Source organism: Hyla sarda, chromosome 1 (assembly GCF_029499605.1).
Source record: "Hyla sarda isolate aHylSar1 chromosome 1, aHylSar1.hap1, whole genome shotgun sequence".
Taxonomy (NCBI): Eukaryota; Metazoa; Chordata; class Amphibia; order Anura; family Hylidae; genus Hyla; species Hyla sarda.
The window spans coordinates 50,620,837-50,640,197 of NC_079189.1; the positions used below are offsets into that span (position 1 = coordinate 50,620,837).

At 42.4% G+C, this 19,361-nt stretch overlaps 1 protein-coding gene and 1 long non-coding RNA gene across 3 annotated transcripts in view; one reads left to right on the plus strand and one right to left on the minus strand.

Moving 5' to 3' along the window:
- The window catches only part of LOC130352999 (uncharacterized), a 67,938-nt gene that overhangs the window by 30,212 nt on the left and 18,365 nt on the right, over window positions 1-19,361 (minus strand). The window lies entirely within an intron of this gene.
- Window positions 1-19,361, plus strand: part of HGFAC (HGF activator) — a 95,557-nt gene that overhangs the window by 29,330 nt on the left and 46,866 nt on the right. For both annotated transcript variants that reach the window (XM_056555027.1, XM_056555028.1), the window contains exons 4-5: window positions 9,375-9,474; window positions 10,400-10,473. In XM_056555027.1, the coding sequence (XP_056411002.1) occupies window positions 9,375-9,474; window positions 10,400-10,473 (174 nt within the window). The remainder of the gene's footprint in view (window positions 1-9,374; window positions 9,475-10,399; window positions 10,474-19,361) is intronic.

A 19,361-nucleotide genomic window follows, 5' to 3' on the forward strand; every position in this document is an offset into this window, starting at 1 on the left:
TACAGAGCTGTGCTGAGCAGTCTAAGACAATTTACTATATACTCTTATTCTCTCTGCAGTCTCTCTTTCTGCTTCCGCAATATAGTGACTGCTTGTGCATCTTGTTCTTGCCCAGAATAATTATCAGCATTGTACTGATGCCAGGCCTGGACTGACCATGTGACCAACTAGGCAGATTCCCAGTGAGGTGGTTTACCTGGGCACACAGTGGGCTGACCAGTTGGGTCATCGGCCACACACCTACCCCAGTAGACAAGGTCCAGATACTAGGATCAGACCCTTGTTTGCAGTGGCTGTGGTGCACATACACAGAATATCCTGATGCTAGCTAACATTAGGATGTGTATAGATCCCCTTTCACCATCGGCATTGAGGTGTAAGCTCCCTGCCCCGCTATTTACTCTTGTTGACCACAAGCGGCTTTTGGCCTGGATATAAATCAGGATGTCTGTGTCCTGACATAGGTGGTGTGACAGTGTCATATGTTTGTTTTACCTTTTTTATCTACCTAATATGGGGACCTAGTTAATATGGACCTACTTAGCTAGCTAATATGGGGGCCTACCTAATACATCTAATATGGAGCCTACCTTTCTAGTTAATATGGGGTAGGGGACCCACTTAGCTAACTATTATGGGAGCTTACCTACCAATCTCTATATTCAAAGAAACACGGCAGGCACTACTTTGCTTTACACTATTAATGTTGCTTGTCAGCACCCTAGGAGAGCTGTGCGTGTTGGATTTACCTCTGCTTCTACGGACTGTAGTTCTCAACGTCCCGAAAAGACTTCAGTCATGTAACATACATTTTAAGAGAGCAGAAAGGACGGGTCACTCACCAGGATACCATATCAAAAGAGACTTCTTTATTCTTTAAAACATTTAATTGACATACGGGGGTGCAGACAGGTTGGGAGCTGGGTGATGAGACGCAGGTTACATGAGGCAACGTCCGTTTCATTCTAGCATGAAACTTCTTCCGGCCTCCTCATATGGGGGAGGGGACTCACTTAGCTAACTATTATGGGAGATTACCTACCAATTTACCTAATATGGTGGCCTAAGTACCTAATACTGCCTACATACCTAATATGGGGGGCTACCTACCTGATTAATATGGAGAGCCTAACTATCTAAAATGAGGGTACCTACATACTAAATATGACATGGTCTACTACGTACCAATTTACCTAATATATGGGGCTAGCTACCTATTTAAAATTGGTGTCCTAGCTTCATTACATGGGAGACCTACCCACCTAATATGGGTGCCTACCTACTTCCCTTATATGGCAGTCAACATATATATCTATTAGGGTGCAAAGGGATATTAATGGGACAAGGGCACTTAATTGATGGGTTTGGGTTTACTTAATTGCCTACCCACCTCATGGGGAGCCTATCTACCTATTGTATGGGAGGCTTATTTATCTACCAAATTGGGGGGAAGGGTTACCTACCTATTATATGGGGGCACAAAGAGGACTTTACCTATATAGAATATGAAAGGGGGCACTGTTGCTGTTTGCGCTTTTATTGCATGGGGCTATAGGAGGGCATATGTAGGTGATGTAAGAAGAATGTTGGAAATGCAAGGAGCATAAGCTGTTTGTGAAGCAAAGTTGTGGCTGGCAGAAGTCGTCATGGTGTACTGGAGCAGATAGAGAATAAGGAAACTGAATGATTCTGATCAAAGACGTCACTTGGATGGAGCTGCACTGTAATCTCTTATATGGTCTACAGAGCCTGTGTAGGACTGGGATCACCACTATATGGGCACTGTAAGAAGCAATTCCCATAACACATACATATATGTATAAATGTATTAGTGCATGGTTGATTAAAGTAAACCTGTCACCTGTATTATGCTGCAGAAAGCATGGGCAGCATGAAACAGATGCAGGAAGCGAGGTCCTAGAACACTATGATTCACTCTGAAATGCTCGGAACCTTTTAGGGTATTTGTAGTTTTAAAAAGCTGCCAGGACCCAGGTAACTATTCATGTGTCATTGGCCCTGCAGCTGCTCTCTTCTGGCCCTGAGTGGCGCTGCCCTCCCTATCTGTGTATTGGGAGAGATGCATCACTCAGTTTTGTCAGGGCAGACATCAGCCACCTGGAACCCCCCACCCCATGGAATACTTACCACGCCATGATCTCAGCAGCATTTAGATCTATAATTTCTCTGAAATGCTCGGGCATGTGTCGGGATTATGCTTCCTGCACTAGTATTGTGCTGCCTAAGGTTTGGGCACCATAAAACAGGTGACAAGTTCCCTTTAAGGCAGGGGTCTCAAACTGGTGGCCTCCAGATGTTGAAAAACTTCAACTCCCAGCATGCCTGGAAATGTCCGGTCAACAGTTGGCTGCAGTTAACAGCTGTCTTGGCATGCTGGGAGTTGAAGTTTTGCAACATCTGGAGGGCCACCAGTTTGAGACCCCAGCTTTAATGGAAGGTGAACCACCATGTTCAGTAAACGTAAAGAGTGACCTTCTGAATGTTCTTGTGCATTGCATAATATAGTGTTTCTATGGTTATTACAATGACAGGCACATGCATGATGTTCTTTCCCATTGTGCTTCCAGCAGCACGGATTCTTATTTATAGTCTGAATATGCCTATTTTTACTTTGCATTATAGAAAAACCTAGCATTCCAGAGATAAAAGCAGGATTTAAATTGTGAGAAACTTAGGCCGGGTGCATACCACATTTTTGCAATTCAGTTCCCGTATCAGGTTTTTGATAAAACGGATTCCTCAAAACCTGACTAAACTGTATCAAAACGCGTGTACAAATTTTAATCCGTATACGGTTGAAATCCGTATATGTTTGAAAAAATGATGTCCGGTTGTATCCGCTTTTAATTTTCTAAATATGTTTTTAACTTTTCACTCCATTATGAATAGTTTCCCTTGTTTGATTGAAATTCCAAGAAAAAAAAACTGTGCAAAGTCAAAAACCGTATGGTGAAAACCGGATGGAAGCGTACGCACATACGGTTCTGTACGGTTCCCATTGACTCCCGTGTTAAATTTATACGTTTCAATATGGTTTTTCACCCGGACCAAAAAAAGTGGTAGGCTACGGTTTTGGGTACGGGGAAAAAAAACTGACAAAACTGTACAGTATGCGAAACGGACGCAACCGGATGCATCTTTTGGCATACAGTTTTCAATGGAGAGTCAATGCATATGGTTTTCAATATGGTTCCATACGGTTTTCAAATTGAAAACGTATACGGGAACTGTATCGCAAAAATGTGGTGAGAACCCAGTCTTAGGGTGGGTTCACACTACGTTTTCTCCCATACGGGAGCGCATACGGCAGGGGGGAGCTAAAACCTCGCGCTCCCGTATGTCACCGTATGCGCTCCCGTATGTCATTCATTTCAATGAGCCGGCCGGAGTGAAATGTTCGCTCCGGTCGGCTCATTTTTGCGCCGTATGCGCTTTTACAACCGGACCTAAAACTGTGGTCAACTACGGTTTTAGGTCCGGTTGTAAAAGCGCATACGGCGCAAAAATGAGCCGACCGGACCGAACGTTTCACTCCAGCCGGCTCATTGAAATGAATGACATACGGGAGCGCATACGGTGACATACGGGAGCGCGAGGTTTTAGCTCCCCCCTGCCGTATGCGCTCCCGTATGGGAGAAAACGTAGTGTGAACCCAGCCTTATACTGGTTGGTTTTAAACCCCTTAACATAAAAAGAAAACTTTTGACATGTCTACTGCAGAAAGAGTCAACAATTGGCACATGAGTACTGGACCATGGAGCAATGTGTGGTGGCCCAGTACAGGAGTTGCACCCCTGTACCCTTGCTGCCCTGTCAGGCAGACTCCATGTCAGTGACCTACAGGCCCCGCCCCTATACTTGTATCTTATGTATAATCTTAAGTGCCTATGTTTTTTAGTGTAATATACATACAGTCGTGGCCTTAAATGTTGTCACCCCTGAAATTTTTCAAGAAAATGAAGCATTTCTCACAGAAAAGGATTGCAGTAACACATGTTTTGCTATACACATGTTTATTCCCTTTTTGTATTGGAACTAAACCAAAAAAGGGAGGAAAAAAAAGCAAATTGGACATAATGTTGGACAAAACTCCAAAAATGGTCTGGAGAAAATTATTGGCACCCTTTAAAAATTGTGGAAAAATAAGATTGCTTCAAGCATGTGATGCTCCTTTAAACTCACCTGGGGCAAGTAACAGGTGTGGGCTATATAAAAATAACACCTGAAAGCAGATAAAAAGGAGAGAAGTTCACTTAGTTTTTGCATTGTGTGTCTGTGTGTGCCACATTAAGCATGGACAACAGAAAGAGGAGATGAGAACTGTCTGAGGACTTGAGAACCAAAATTGTGGGAAAAATATCAACAATCTCAAGGTTACAAGTCCATCTCCAGAGATCTAGATTTGCCTGTGTCAACAGTGCACAACATTATCAAGAAGTTTGCAACCCATGGCACTGTAGTTAATCTCCCTGGGCGTGGATGGAAGGGAAGAATTGATGAAAGGTGTCAACGCAGTATAGTCCGGATGGTGGATAAGCAGCCCCAAACAAGTTTCAAAGATATTCAAGCTGTCCTGCAGGCTCAGGGAGCATCAGTGTCAGCGCACACTATCCACAAACATTTAAATGAAATGAAATTCTATGGCAGGAGACCCAGGAGGACCCCACTGCTGACACAGAGACATAAAAAGCAAGACTACATTTTGCCTAAATGAACTTGAATAACCCAAAATCCTCCTGGGAAAACGTCTTGTGGGCAGATGAGACCAAGATAGAGCTTTTTGGTAAAGCACATCATTCTATTGTTTACCATAACGGAAATAGGCCTACAAAGATAAGAACACAGTACCTACAGTGAAATATGGTGGAGGTTCAATGAAGTTTTGGGGTTGTTTTGCTGCCTCTGGCACTGGGTGCCTTGAATGTGTACAAGGCACAATGAAATCTGAGGATTACCAACGGATTTTGGGTCGCACTGTACAGCACAATGTCAGAAAGCTGGGTTTGCGTCCGAGATCTTGGGTCTTCCAGTAGGACAATGACCCCAAACATAAGTCAAAAAGCACCCAGAAATGGATGGCAACAAAGCGCTAGAGAGTTCTGAAGTGGCCAGCAATGAGTCCAGATCTAAATCGCATTGAACACCTGTGGAGAGATCTTAAAATTGCTGTTGGGAAAAGGCACCTCCCAATAAGAGAGACCTGGAGCAGTTTGCAAAGGAAGAGTGGTCCAACATTCCGGCTGAGAGGTGTAAGAAGCTTATTGATGGTTATAGGAAGAGACTGATTTCAGTAATTTTTTTTTACAAAGGGGGGAATAATTTTGTCCAGCTCATTTTTGGAGTTTGGTGTGACATTATGTCTAATTTGCTTTTTTTCCTCCCTTTTTTGGTCTAGTTCCAATACACACAAAGGGAATAAACATGTGTATAGTGTAGTGAATATAGGCTGAGGATATTATTTTTTGGGGGAAATATGGTGGATCTCTGTCTCCTTACTGTCTGGGACCCTGTTTGAAATGTATATATCCTCTTGACCTTTGATTATTTTCCTTTGGCTGTATACCCCCCTGTCCGGTTTGATCTTGCCTCCCTTTGGTTATCTCCCTGTTGTTGGTTACTTAACATATCCCTTGGCCCCTAGCTGTGAGGAGCCCCAAGATAGCTAGTTTGCTGATTGGGTTAATCGTGCATATCCTGCCAGTTTGGTGCCAACTGGAACAAAAGGTTTACATTTTACATATAGTGAAATATGTCCCAGTGTAGAAATATGTTTTTCAGGGCTCCCCTTAGTAGCCATAGTTACATATCCCCCAGAATCATGATCCCTGAATAATAGGCTATATGTAGAACCCAAACATGACCCCATTGTACCCATAGATTAAGCTGTATGTATCCCTAAGCTGTATGTATCCTATACCTATGTATAACCCTTTCATGTAGCCTATCAAAACATGCATTATAATGTCACCATATCAATAAGTGTACTGCCATCTATGTCACATCTGTTGTGTACGATGGGAGTTATGATTTATGGACTATCAATCTGTGTTTGAGAGCAGGTTGGGACATTTGGGAGGTGGGATGATGTGGGCTGATCTAAGAAGACACTGGAGACCTCCCTTCTAACCCAACCCTCTGCTGCACCCATAAAAGTGGTGGTCCAACACAAGCTAGTGGTTACAAGTTTGGGGCCCATTCTGAATGGACTTGTGCCACTATTTTCTTCCTTGGCCCAAGGACAGATTAGGACTTTACTCAACGACGTTAAGTATGGAACTCTTCTGATTTTTATTCCCCTTTTATTTTATATAACTGTTTTGCACATTTTGTATGTCTGTTTTTTTTTAACTCCTTTTTGTTATTAAGTACTGTACCCTTTATGTACATTAAAGCCATAACTTTAATGCGCAGTCTTGTATGCTCTAACAGTTCGTATAGGGCTATAGCCCTATAGCTTATATAGTTGTATTAGTGTATAAGTGTGGCTCATGCCGTTACCATAGTTTTGGTGTCAAAGTGCAGAGAGGAAGAATCTGTGCATGAACGGAGGCGTTCTATCGGCCTACTGATAGATGGTGGCAGCGTATTGGTGTGTAGGCAGCTGGACTGGTTTTGGGGTGTGTGTAGCTAATTTTTAGGGCCTATTGTGGTAGGTGTGTGTGAAAGTGAGCGTGGAAGCAGAGTACCCCTATACCTTCCCAGCCGAGGTCACGTATGCAGGAAAGACACGGGGACCTACACACAGTGTGTATTTAAGTTGTGTCACTGGCTCAAGGGAGCCGAGAGTGAACATGCCACGGTGGCAGCTTAGAGTTAGAATATTAGAGTAAATATTCTGCTGGTTTTGTGGTTCTTTTGTCCGCTCACTCTTCTCTGAGAGGCGTGGACGTGTCCGTAAGCCAGGTCGTGAGGGCTGTACGTGACATATAGCAAAACATGTGTTACTGCAATCCTTTTCTGTGAGAAATACTTCATTTTCGTGAAAAATTTCAGGGGTGCCAACATTTACGCCCATGACTGTATATTGTTGTATGTCTTTGACCCCTTAAGGACCAGGCCAATTTTCACTGTAGGACCAGAGCGTTTTTTGCACATCTGACCATTGTCACTTTAAGAATTAATATCTCTAAAACCCTTTTACCGAATATTCTGATTCTGAGGTAGTTTTTTCGTGACATATTCTACTTTATTTTGGTGGTAAATTTTCTTTGTTACTTGTATCCTTTTTTGGTGAAAAATCCCAAAATTTCATGTAAATTTTGAAAATTTTGCATTTTTCTAACTTTGAAGCTCTCTACTTGTAAGGAAAATTGATATTCTAAATAAATTTTATTTTTATTCACAAATACAATATGTCTATTTTATGTTGGCATCATAAAATGGACATATTTTGACTTTTTGAAAAAATTTGAGGGCTTCAGTTGCACGTCGGGATGCAAAATTCCTACGGACGTATGAGTACGTGACTGGTCCTTAAGACCCAGGGCGCAGGGACGTACTCATACGTGCCTGGTCCTTAAGGGGTTAAGTATTATTGTCATGTGATTGTAAATGGGGAAGGTACCAGTGACCATGTGGCCTACAGGGTGACCTATGGGACCCCTCAAGAGTCTCCCCCATATAAACCCTGGGTGCAGCTTCCTCTTGCTCTTTTTGAGACTTTGCTTAGCTACAGTGAGGTCAAGTCCTGACAGAGTGTCTGGTGTCCTAGGAAGGCCCACAGGTGAATGTCAAAACCCGGTATGCTACAAACAGGGTGAAGTCTGTCATAGTCAGTCTCAGTCAAGTCAGTCCAAGTCATCCTGTCTCAAGTCAGCGTGGCCCTGCATCAAATTTTCCAAGTCTACTATATGTCCCAGCAAGCCCTGTAGTCTCTGTAATCATTGGTCACCTCCTGGCGTCTGAGTCATTATTTGCCCCCATGCCTAGCCCATGTCCAACCCATGGAGACTGGTTCTCAAAACTTACTGGACTTAAAGAAAAAGTCCCATTGGAAAAAAAATTCTACAAAGCCCAGGCTGTCTTAAAATAAAACAATAAACAGGACTCAGCTGCCTCCGGTCCACCACTGCATTGGTTGCCTAGGCTCGGTGCATCACACTGCCGGTCAGCCAATCGCTCACCGCGGCCAGACCAAGAAGATGGTGAGGGCAGAGGAACAGAGCGATACCGGAAAAAGGGAGCGAAGGCAGGTGAGTCCTGTTTATTGTTTTATTTTAAGGCAGCCCGGGCATTATAGAACTTTTTTTTTCCAATGGGACTTTTGCTTTAAAGGATCTTCTGCTAGCATAGTGTTAGCTACCCCAGGGCACCTTCAGAGGTCTTGTGGACTCCATGCCTCCATGAGTCAGAGCTGTTTGGTCAGCTTAAAGGGGTACTCCGCCCCTGGCATCTTATCCCCTATCCAAAGGATAGGGGATAAGATGTTAGATCGCCATGGTCCTGCTGCTGGGGACCCCGGGGATTGCTGCTGCGGCACCCCGCCATCATTACTGCACAGAGCGAGTTCGCTCTGTGCGTAATGACGGGCAATACAGGGTCCGGAGCAGCGTGACGTCATGGCTCCGCCCCTCATGACATCACGTCCCGTCCCCTTAATGCAAGTCTATGGCAGGGGGTGTGATGACCGCCACGCCCCCTCCCATAGACTTGTATTGACGGGGGCGGGCCGTGATGTCACGAGGGGCGGAGCCGTGACGTAACGATGCTCCGGCCCCTGTATTGCCCGTCATTATGTGCAGAGCGATCTCGCTCTGCGCAGTAATGATAGCGGGGTGCTGCAGGAGCGATCCCCGGGGTCCCCAGCAGCGGGACCCCGGCGATCTGACATCTTATCCCCTATCCTTTGGATAGGGGATAAGATGTCTAGGGGCGGAGTACCCCTTTAAAGAAGACATACAGAGTATTAGTCAGTATAGTATTATTTGGTTAGAATGTTCTGGCTGTTCATTGTATCATGTAACTACTCGTGAATGTATGACTTACCTGGGCTCTTGTGCAGAGGAAAAGTTGTCCAGTTGTCCAGTTGCCCATAGCAACCAATCAGATCGCTTCTTTCATTTTGCAGAGACCTTGTTCAAAATGAAAGAAGAAATCTGATTGGTTGCCATGGGCAACTGGGCAACTTTTCCTCTGCACAGATTTCGATAAATCTCCCCTAAACTCTCTGGTGTTGCCCATAACAACCAATCACAGCTCAGCTTTCATATCTTAAGTTCTAGCAGAATAAAAACCTGGCTGTGATTGGTTGTTATGGGCAAAATGAGACAATTTTGGTCTGAGGCAGAATGGTAAATCTGTTTTTTAAAGCCATTTTTTGTGGTATTTACAGAATTGTTCCCACTTCTTTTCAGCTGTAACTGAAGAAGGTAAACCTTGCAAGCTTCCATTTCTTTGGGGTGGACATCTACATTTCTCCTGCGTACCTCGGCGGTTCTTTAGAAATAAAAAGTGGTATGTAAATCATGTCAAAACAATTGGAGGGAGATATGATATGTAACTTATTTTTGTGGTGTAAAAAAAAAAAAGTTGGCGCAAAAATTTTGTGAATTTTTGATGCCACTTTGGTAAAAAGCTCTCTATGTGATTACTTCCTGATGGGCTAGTGCAGTGGTCTTCAACCTGCGGCCCTCCAGATGTTGCAAAACTACAACTCCCAGCATGCCCGGACAGCCAACGGCTGTCCGGGCATGCTGGGAATTGTAGTTTTGCAACATCTGGAGGTCTGCAGGTGGGAGACCACTGGGCTAGTCCCTATGTAGTGTAGAGTATGGTAGAGAAGAGAAAATCCCCTTAAAGGGGTACTCCGGTGAAAAACTTTTTTTTTACTGGTGCCAGAAAGTTAAACAGATTTGTAAATTACTTCTATAAAAAAATCTTAATCCTTCCTGTACTTATTAGCTGCTGAATACTACAGTGGAAATTCTTTTCTTTTTGAAACACAGAGCTCTCTGCTGACATCATGAGCACAGTGCTCTCTGCCAACATCTTTGTCCATTTTAGGAACTGTCCAGAACAGCGTATATTTGCTATGGGGATTTCCTTTTACTCTGTACAGTTCCTAAAGTGGACAGAGATGTCAGCAGAGAGCACTGTGCTCATGATGTCAGCAGAGAGCTCTGTGTTTCAAACTGAAAAGAATTTCCACTGTAGTATTCAGCAGCTAATAAGTACAGGAAGGATTATGATTTTTTAATAGAAGTCATTTACAAATCTGTTTAACTTTCCTGCACCAGTTGATTTAAAAAAAAAACGTTTTTCACCGGAGTACCCCTTTAACTAAATATTGTATATTAATGTATTTATTTATCCATGTGTGCATTGCATTGTATATTATTGTAAACCATTTGATGTCACATGTTGTCTGTCATTGTATTAGGTGTTCGACAACACACAATTATGACAGAGACGGAGAGTGGGGATTCTGCGCCATAGAAGTCGGCAGAGACATCTGTGAGCTTTTATATCACGTTATAATATTTTATTGTTATTATGAGTATTACTGATAAATTGCACCTTAAAGGGGTACTACCGTGGAAAACTTTTTTTTTTTTAAATCAACTGGTGCCAGAAAGTTAAACAGATTTGTAAATTACTTCTATTTAAAAATCTTAATCCTTCCAGTACTTTTTAGAGGCTACATACTACAGAGGAAATGCTTATCTTTTTAGATCTCTCTGATGTCATGACCACAGTGCTCTCTGCTGACCTCTGCTGTCTATTTTAGGTACTGTCCGGAGCAGCATATGTTTGCTATGAGGATTTTCTCCTGTTCTGGACAGTTCTTAAAATGGACAGCAGAGGTCAGCAGAGAGCACTGTGGTCATGATATCAGAAAAATCTAAAAAGATAAGCATTTCCTCTGTAGTATACAGCCCCTAAAAAGTACTGGAAGGATTAAGATTTTTAAATAGAAGTACCGTATTTATCGGCGTATAACACGCACTTTTTAGGCTAAAATTTTTAGCCTAAAGTCTGTGTGCGTGTTATACGCCGATACACCCCCAGGAAAGGCAGGGGGAGAGAGGCCGTCGCTGCCCGCTTCTCTCCCCCTGCCTTTCCTGGGGTCTAGAGCGCTGCTGTCGGCCCTTCTCACCCCCTGGTTATAGCCAGGGGGAGAGAAGCGGCGCCGACAGCCAGGGGGAGAGAAGGGGCAGCGGCACCCATTGCCGGCGCCGCTGCCCCGTTGCCTCCCCCCATCCCCGGTGGCATAATTACCTGAGTCGGGTCCGCGCTGCTGCAGGCCTCCGTCGTGTGTCCCCGGCGTTGTTGCTATGCGCTGAACAGCGCTGCGCATGACGTCAGTGCGCAGCGCCGTGCATAGCAACGACGCTGGGGACGCATGACGGAGGCCTGCAGCAGCGCGGACCCGACTCAGGTAATTATGCCACCGGGGATGGGGGGAGGCAGCGGGGCAGCGGCGCCGGCAATGGGTGCCGCTGCCCCTTCTCTCCCCCTGGCTGTCGGCGCCGCTTCTCTCCCCCTGGCTATCGGCGCCGGCACCGATAGTCAGGGGGACAGAACGGGCAGCGGCGCCGATAACCAGGGGGTGAAAAGGGCCGTCAGCAGCGCTCTAGACCCCAGGAAAGGCAGGGGGAGAGAAGCGGGCAGCGACGGCCTCTCTCCCCCTGCCTTTCCTGGGGGTATATCGGGGTATACACGCGCACACACGCACCCTCATTTTACCATGGATATTTGGGTAAAAATCTTTTTTTACCCAAATATCCTTGGTAAAATGAGGGTGCGTGTAATAGGCTGGTGCGTGGTATACCCCGATAAATACGGTAATTTACAAATCTAGAAACAATGTAAAAAGATCAGTCCTCAGTGTTCCACTCACAAATGAGTGTGTACTGGATATTTGGTAATAATTAATTCTTATAAAGCCAGTTGGTATTCAAAATGATGTGATATTTATTACACAGTATCTAAAAATATCCCTAGAAGTCTGCCTCCGCAGGGCCCTTGCGGTATGTAGGCTCGCTTCAGAGAATGAAGAAATAATAAAAATTAAGACCATACAATAATGCGGTTCACCTCTGTAGTCATATTAATTGCAATGTATATGAAATAAACATTTATACAATCCTGTAATGATCCTGCAACAGAAAAAATTATAATATTCCCTGTAATAAAAATTGTCCTGTAACAAAGGGTAATGTAGCAAAAAATAACCTGTAAAGAATTTGTAGCAGAAATGTCCTGCAGAACTAAGTCCAGATCTTTAGAAAGAAATATAATAATAGTAGGTCCAAAAAATGTAAACTAGTCCAAGATATGTCCTGTAAATAAATCCGATTTGATTTATAAATCCTGTAAGGGTGTAAATCTCTTCAAACTCTGCCGTTGTGTCTGTCAATCAAATTGTTGCAATATACTTGATCAAGTGATACAATTTATGCAGTATGATTGAAGCCAAGCAGAACCTATGTAGTATATCTATGTTAGTAAGAGTCCTGTTAGAGGAGAAGTTTCGGCACACTGTGCCACTCACCGCCCTTATGGCTGGAGGTTACCATCCCGGAGAATCATCAATTCCATAAGGGCGGTGAGTGGCACAGTGTGCCGAAACTTCTCCTCTAACAGGACTCTTACTAACATAGATATACTACATAGGTTCTGCTTGGCTTCAATCATACTGCATAAATTGTATCACTTGATCAAGTATATTGCAACAATTTGATTGACAGACACAACGGCAGAGTTTGAAGAGATTTACACCCTTACAGGATTTATAAATCAAATCGGATTTATTTACAGGACATATCTTGGACTAGTTTACATTTTTTGGACCTACTATTATTATATTTCTTTCTAAAGATCTGGACTTAGTTCTGCAGGACATTTCTGCTACAAATTCTTTACAGGTTATTTTTTGCTACATTACCCTTTGTTACAGGACAATTTTTATTACAGGGTATATTATTATTTTTTCTGTTGCAGGATCATTACAGGATTGTATAAATGTTTATTTCATATACATTGCAATTAATATGACTACAGAGGTGAACCGCATTATTGTATGGTCTTAATTTTTATTATTTCTTCATTCTCTGAAGCGAGCCTACATACCGCAAGGACCCTGCGGAGGCAGACTTCTAGGGATATTTTTAGATACTGTGTAATAAATATCACATCATTTTGAATACCAACTGGCTTTATAAGAATTAATTATTACCAAATATCCAGTACACACTCATTTGTGAGTGGAACACTGAGGACTGATCTTTTTACATTGTTTCTAGATTTCTCCGTTAACCTCGTGTTCCCTAATGTGAGCTCCACATCTCTTTTAATCATTTAATTTACAAATCTGTTTAACTTTCTGGCACCAGTTGATTTAAAAAAAAAGTTTTCCAGGGTAGTACTCCTTTTAACAGCAAATACAAACAAGCAGGCAGAAAGTATGCCAATCCTTCTCCTATCATTTACTTGTGCTGTCAGAGCCTCTTATTAGATATTAATGACATTGCTTTTCCTTTCGGTGCTAAACATGCACTCTTTGGGGAACGCAGTTACAGAAATTTTTCCCATTTTATCCAGTTAGTGTTATTTATCATTGCCTAGATTGATGTTTCCCAACCAGTGTGCCCCCAGCTGTTGCAAAACCACAACTTCCAGCATGCTCAGACAGCCTTTAGCTGTCCTGGAAAGCTTGGAGTTATAATTTTGCAACAGCTGGAGGCACCCTGGTTGGTAAACACTGGCCTAAATATACATAAATGAGCATGCCAGCAAAAAAGCCAAGCCATTAGTCATATAGTGTCATTTTTTTTGTCAACATAGAGCCATATTGTGCCAAAATTGATGCAAACAATGCCCAGCCAGAGGCAAACACTGCCATCTAGCACTATAACATGGCTAATGAGAGTATAAAAAGTATTAATAGTTTCCCCAATAATGGTTGGCACCATATAGTGCTAAACAGTGCTCCTCTTCATGGTGCCGTACAGTTCTCGCAGAATGCCATATTTTGCCCACATTGTCAGTTCTTACAAAGTGCCATACTATGTTCACATTGTCAGATCTTACGGAGTGCCATACTTTGCCCACCTTGTCACTTTATACAGAATGCCATACTTTGCCCACCTTGTTAGTTTTCAGAGTGCCATACTTTGCCCACCTTGTTAGTTTTCAGAGTGCCATACTTTGCCCACCTTGTTAGTTTTCAGAGTGCCATACTTTGCCCACCTTGTTAGTTTTCACAGAGTGCCATACTTTGCCCACCTTGTTAGTTTTCAGAGTGCCATACTTTTCCCACCTTGTTAGTTTTCAGAATGCCATACTTTGCCCACCTTGCTAGTTTTCACAGAGTGCCATACTTTGCCCACCTTGTTAGTTTTCAGAATGCCATACTTTGCCCACCTTGTTAGTTTTCATAGAGTGCCATACTTTGCCCATCTTGTTAGTTTTCAGAGTGCCATACTTTGCCCACCTTGTTAGTTTTCATAGAGTGCCATACTTTGCCCACCTTGCTAGTTTTCACAGAGTGCCATACTTTGCCCACCTTGTTAGTTTTCAGAGTGCCATACTTTGCCCACCTTGTTAGTTTTCAGAGTGCCATACTTTGCCCACCTTGTTAGTTTTCATAGAGTGCCATACTTTGCCCACCTTGCTAGTTTTCACAGAGTGCCATACTTTGCCCACCTTGCTAGTTTTCACAGAGTGCCATACTTTGCCCACCTTGTTAGTTTTCAGAGTGCCATACTTTGCCCACCTTGTTAGTTTTCAGAGTGCCATACTTTGCCCACATTGTCAGTTCACACAAAGTGCCAAAAATAGGGCATATGAAAAAAAGTTTAAAAATTATTGCGCAATTTTGACACTCTGCACTGTTGCAGTGAATCTCACGCCAATTTATAAATTTGTGCAAATGATAGCACAAAAAATGTTGAAAAGCTCACATGCATTCATACACCAGCCGCTGGATTGAGGGCATTTGAGCAAAAATTTGCATTTGAGCAAAAATAATTTTTGCGCAGATGATAAATTCAGCACACCAACCAGCGGGTCTGCAAACCAAACCTTCCTGGAAGCGCACAACAAGAAAAGTCATGAGGCCACCGCAAAAAAACCCACACAAAAAAAAACAACAGAAAAATCGTGCAAAATTTGATGATAGCTTCGGCACAAGTAAAAACACACAGTGCACACAATTTGGCAGTTGATAAATATTCCCGTTCCTGCCGCTTTTATAAGCCGGATTTCTCTACACAGGGAATGTGCTGGCATTATTGGTATTCAGCTTATTTTGGAGCTGGTCCACTGCTGGCAGGGATGAAGCCCAGACTGGAATTTCCTGGCCGGCTAACAAGTGTTTCTATAGAAAGTGGCTGAAATGATATATGATTGCAGCGTACGATGTGGGGCTTTCCTGAGCATTGGATGTGGAATTCTGCACCAAATATAGAGTAATATGTCTCCCTCTATGTGTCAGAAACCACCACAGAAAGCCCCATAATACTCTAGTTTGTGGCTCATTCCATGATAATGCCATTAATCCCCTGCACATCACTGCCCGAATGATAAATATTAATCCTTCTCACACCTACTGAAACATAATGCTTAAGCTACATTGTCACAAACTTTGGGTAACATCTCTGCCAAAAAAGCTTGTGGCACATATACCAAATATACCAAAGGTAGCCATAGGCCCACAATTGCACAAAGATGGCAAGAACACCAAACTTTTGACCTCCATTGGGGTGGCATGTGCCAGAATATCTTTCTCCAGCCTCCCCCGCACACACTGCCTCCAGCCTCAACAAAATACCCCAGCCTCCCCTACACACATATCATCTAGCCTATTTAAAATGTCTCCAGCTCCCCATTACAGGCAATGCCTTAAACCTCACCCAAATGCCACCAGCCAGCCCCACCCACCTGGCAGTCAGCCTCCCCCACAAACAAAAATGCCTCCCAGACTTCCACCAACCCTCCCCCACAAATGCTTCTAGGCTCCCACTTAAAGGGGTACTCCGGTGAAAACCTTTTTTCTTTTAAATCAACTGGTGGCAGAAAGTTAAACATATATGTAAATTACTTCTATTAAAAAATCTTAATCCTTCCAGTACTTATTAGCTGCTGAATGCTACAGGGGAAATTCCTTTCTTTTTGGAACACTGATGACATCACGAGCACAGTGCTCTCTCCTGACATCTCTGTCCATTTTAGCAACCATGTATAGCAGATGTATGCTAAGGGCAGCATGGTGGCTCAGTGGTTAGCACTGCTGCCTTGCAGTGCTGGGGACTTGGGTTCAAATCCCACTAAGGACAACAATAATTAAAGCATTATTATTATTATTATTATTATAATAATGTCAGCAGGGAGAACTGTGCTTGTGATGTCATCAGAGAGCATTCCAAAAAGAAAAGAATTTCCTCTGTAGTATTCAGCAGCTAATAAGTACAGGAAGGATTAAGATTTTTTTAATAGAAGTAATTTACAAATATGTTTAACTTTCTGGCACCAGTTGATTTAAAAGAAAAAAGGTTTTCACCGGAGTACCCCTTTAAGCACCTTGCAGATAGGACCCCTTCCCGGTTGGGAATCCCTCCTGTAAGTCAATGCTTGACCAATTAAAAGTCCTTCAAGCATGACTAGAAAGCCAAGCAGGGATTTCCTTTAAAAGCAAGAGAAGTCACCCTCTGTAAACAACATGTAAAACAGGAGTATCTATTCCTTTGAGAGTAGATTTTTAAGGCTCATTAAAGGTTACCTCTCATCAAAAAAACTTTTGATATATAATAGATTAATGTATGCAGAATAACTTTACAATTGCATGTTATTAAAAAATATGCTTCTTTCTATTTAATTTTCACTTTGAAGAAATGACCACTAGGGGTCTCCCTACCAGTCCTGGCAGCAAGCATTTCAGACTCATGCTGGAGTCCTAAACACTACGAGCTGCCAGTCTGCTTTGTTCACAAAGGAGAACACTCAGAGCTGCCAGCCTGCTTTGTTCACAGCCTGTTTGGCTGTGAACAAAGCAGGCTGGCAGCTCTGAGTGTTTAGGACTCCAGCATGAGTCAGAAATGCTTGCTGACAGGACTGATCGGGAAAAATACAATAGAAAGAAGCATATTTTTCATTAACATGCTATTGGAAAATTATTCAACATTCATTAATCTAAAATATATCAAAAGTTTATTTGATGAGAGGTACCCTTTAAGGGGTCGAACATTATTTTCAAGGAAGTTACTTCCAATAGGGACACCAGAGGACAAGCTCTGTTCCTTCTGGAGGACTACTTCTTCAAATACTTTGCTGCTTTACATACTCCAAAACTGCATTCATTATGAAGACGTCAGAGCAGAAATTTCCCACCATTCTTTGCTGGCTCAATGGAACTTTAACTATGTTTTTAGAAAAGCACCTGATCTCACCAAGCTTCTTGACTGTTTCCCGTAGAAACCAACACAATTGTGAAGGCAGCTCTGGAGTTTAATACAGGCTCAGATAGATGAGTGATCTCATGAATTTATACAGATACTAAACTTTTAATGTAGAATATATTCACTTTTAATCTAAAATGATGTCCAAAGCTGGACATATGCTTTAAAGGGGTATTCCTATTTTAGGTATTTTAGTCATATGCAAAATGCAGATTAAGAGATTATGTTCTAATATGTAGAACATATAGTATGATATACAGTAAGTCCCACTCGTGTTTACATTTTCTCACTAAAATGTTACTAGTCTAGTTAGATATTACATCAGTAGCAGAAATTTCCAAGTTAACTTGTTTTAGACACCAATAATATTCTATTATTGTCGGATACAATAACTGTAAAACCATTGACTAAACTGATCACGAAGCCAAATGATTCAGCTGCATCCGATATTACTCTCCGCAGAATAAGATATACACATTCTCTTCTCATCTATATTGGGGGCCATTAATAACGACCGCTTGCAGTTTGGACATATGGTCCATGGGAATCGGCCCCGGATTCATTTCACAGAGTTTTGTGAACTAAAACATTTACTGAGTGACTAGGATTTTATTTATATATGTCCATGTATCAGTATGCAGACACACAGACCCATAGCGCACAACCATTTGTGACAGACCCAGAAAATTATTAACATTTGACCGCTAAGCGGTCACTAAGACCCTAAATTTCCCACCCAATATAAAACTTAACGTTTAATGAGCCAAGATTAAAATAACCTCACACATATTGATCCATAGTGCATTGATTGGCATGACACTGCATGCTATAGTAAGTGAAATGAAAAGATAGAATGTGGCTGCAGTCCACAATCTATAGTGTGAGACAATTAAAAATCTAACACATTGCCCGCCCGCCCGACGTTTCGCCACAGGCTGTGGCTTTATCAAGGGCTAAGAGGCAAATGACCCAGAAAAGACTCTCAAACTTTTTATTCATGAATGCTTCTCTTGTTTTCTACTTTTTCTACTTTGGATAGGGGATAAGATGTCTAGGGGCGGAGTACCCCTTTAAGGATCTAGGGGACCTTCACCATCCACCATTACCACTAGTAACACGTCTGGGACCTCACCTATCATGAAAAAAAGGGCTCTCTGATGGTCCTTCATTGATCCTATCCAATTGAGAGGTAAAGAGGTGGGCACCCAAATGTGTGCCTCCTCTTTGTAAAGTCTGAGTGAGTGGTTTTGACTTCGGTGGAGAGGGTCATGCACAGGCCTGGTCACGAATTACAAAATCAACTTTACATTGTACAAATTGGTAGATTATAAGGACTTTTTTGCAGCTGAAGAGGTAAAATTATTTACTCCCACTGTGTCGTAGGATTCCTTCTTAGTTTTTGAGAGCTATTAAACCAGGGATAGAATCTTCTAGTGGGCCCAAGCATTTACACATTAATATACCCCTAATACAGGTCCCAAAGTTCTAGCAGAACCTCATTTAGAGTCAACTTCAAAAACGGTCACTAGATATCCTATTTTGGTGAGCAATGATTACTTCAAAGTAGACTTATAAAAACTATGGTGGGTGCCCAAAATTATTTCCTCTGGTGGGCCTATAGAACTTTGGTCTAATGCTGTACGAAACCCTACCTTTTTTCCCCTTTCCATCCCTTTATGTGTTTTTTCTTTGACCAGCCATACTCTGCATTTGTTAAAGGGGTATCTAATAAGGTACATAGTTGTTATATAGATGGGGCATCCATTTGCTTTACACTGGAAGTATGGAACTTCTCTCCCAGACTACTGGGGGTTACTCTTACATATCAAGCAGGCAAATAAGTTCCCTAAGCCTAAAAAAGCCTGCTAAATGGCACCAAACTTATAGATTAGCCTTAGAAGACATATCGCACTACCATTGGACAGTTTTATGCTACATAAGGAA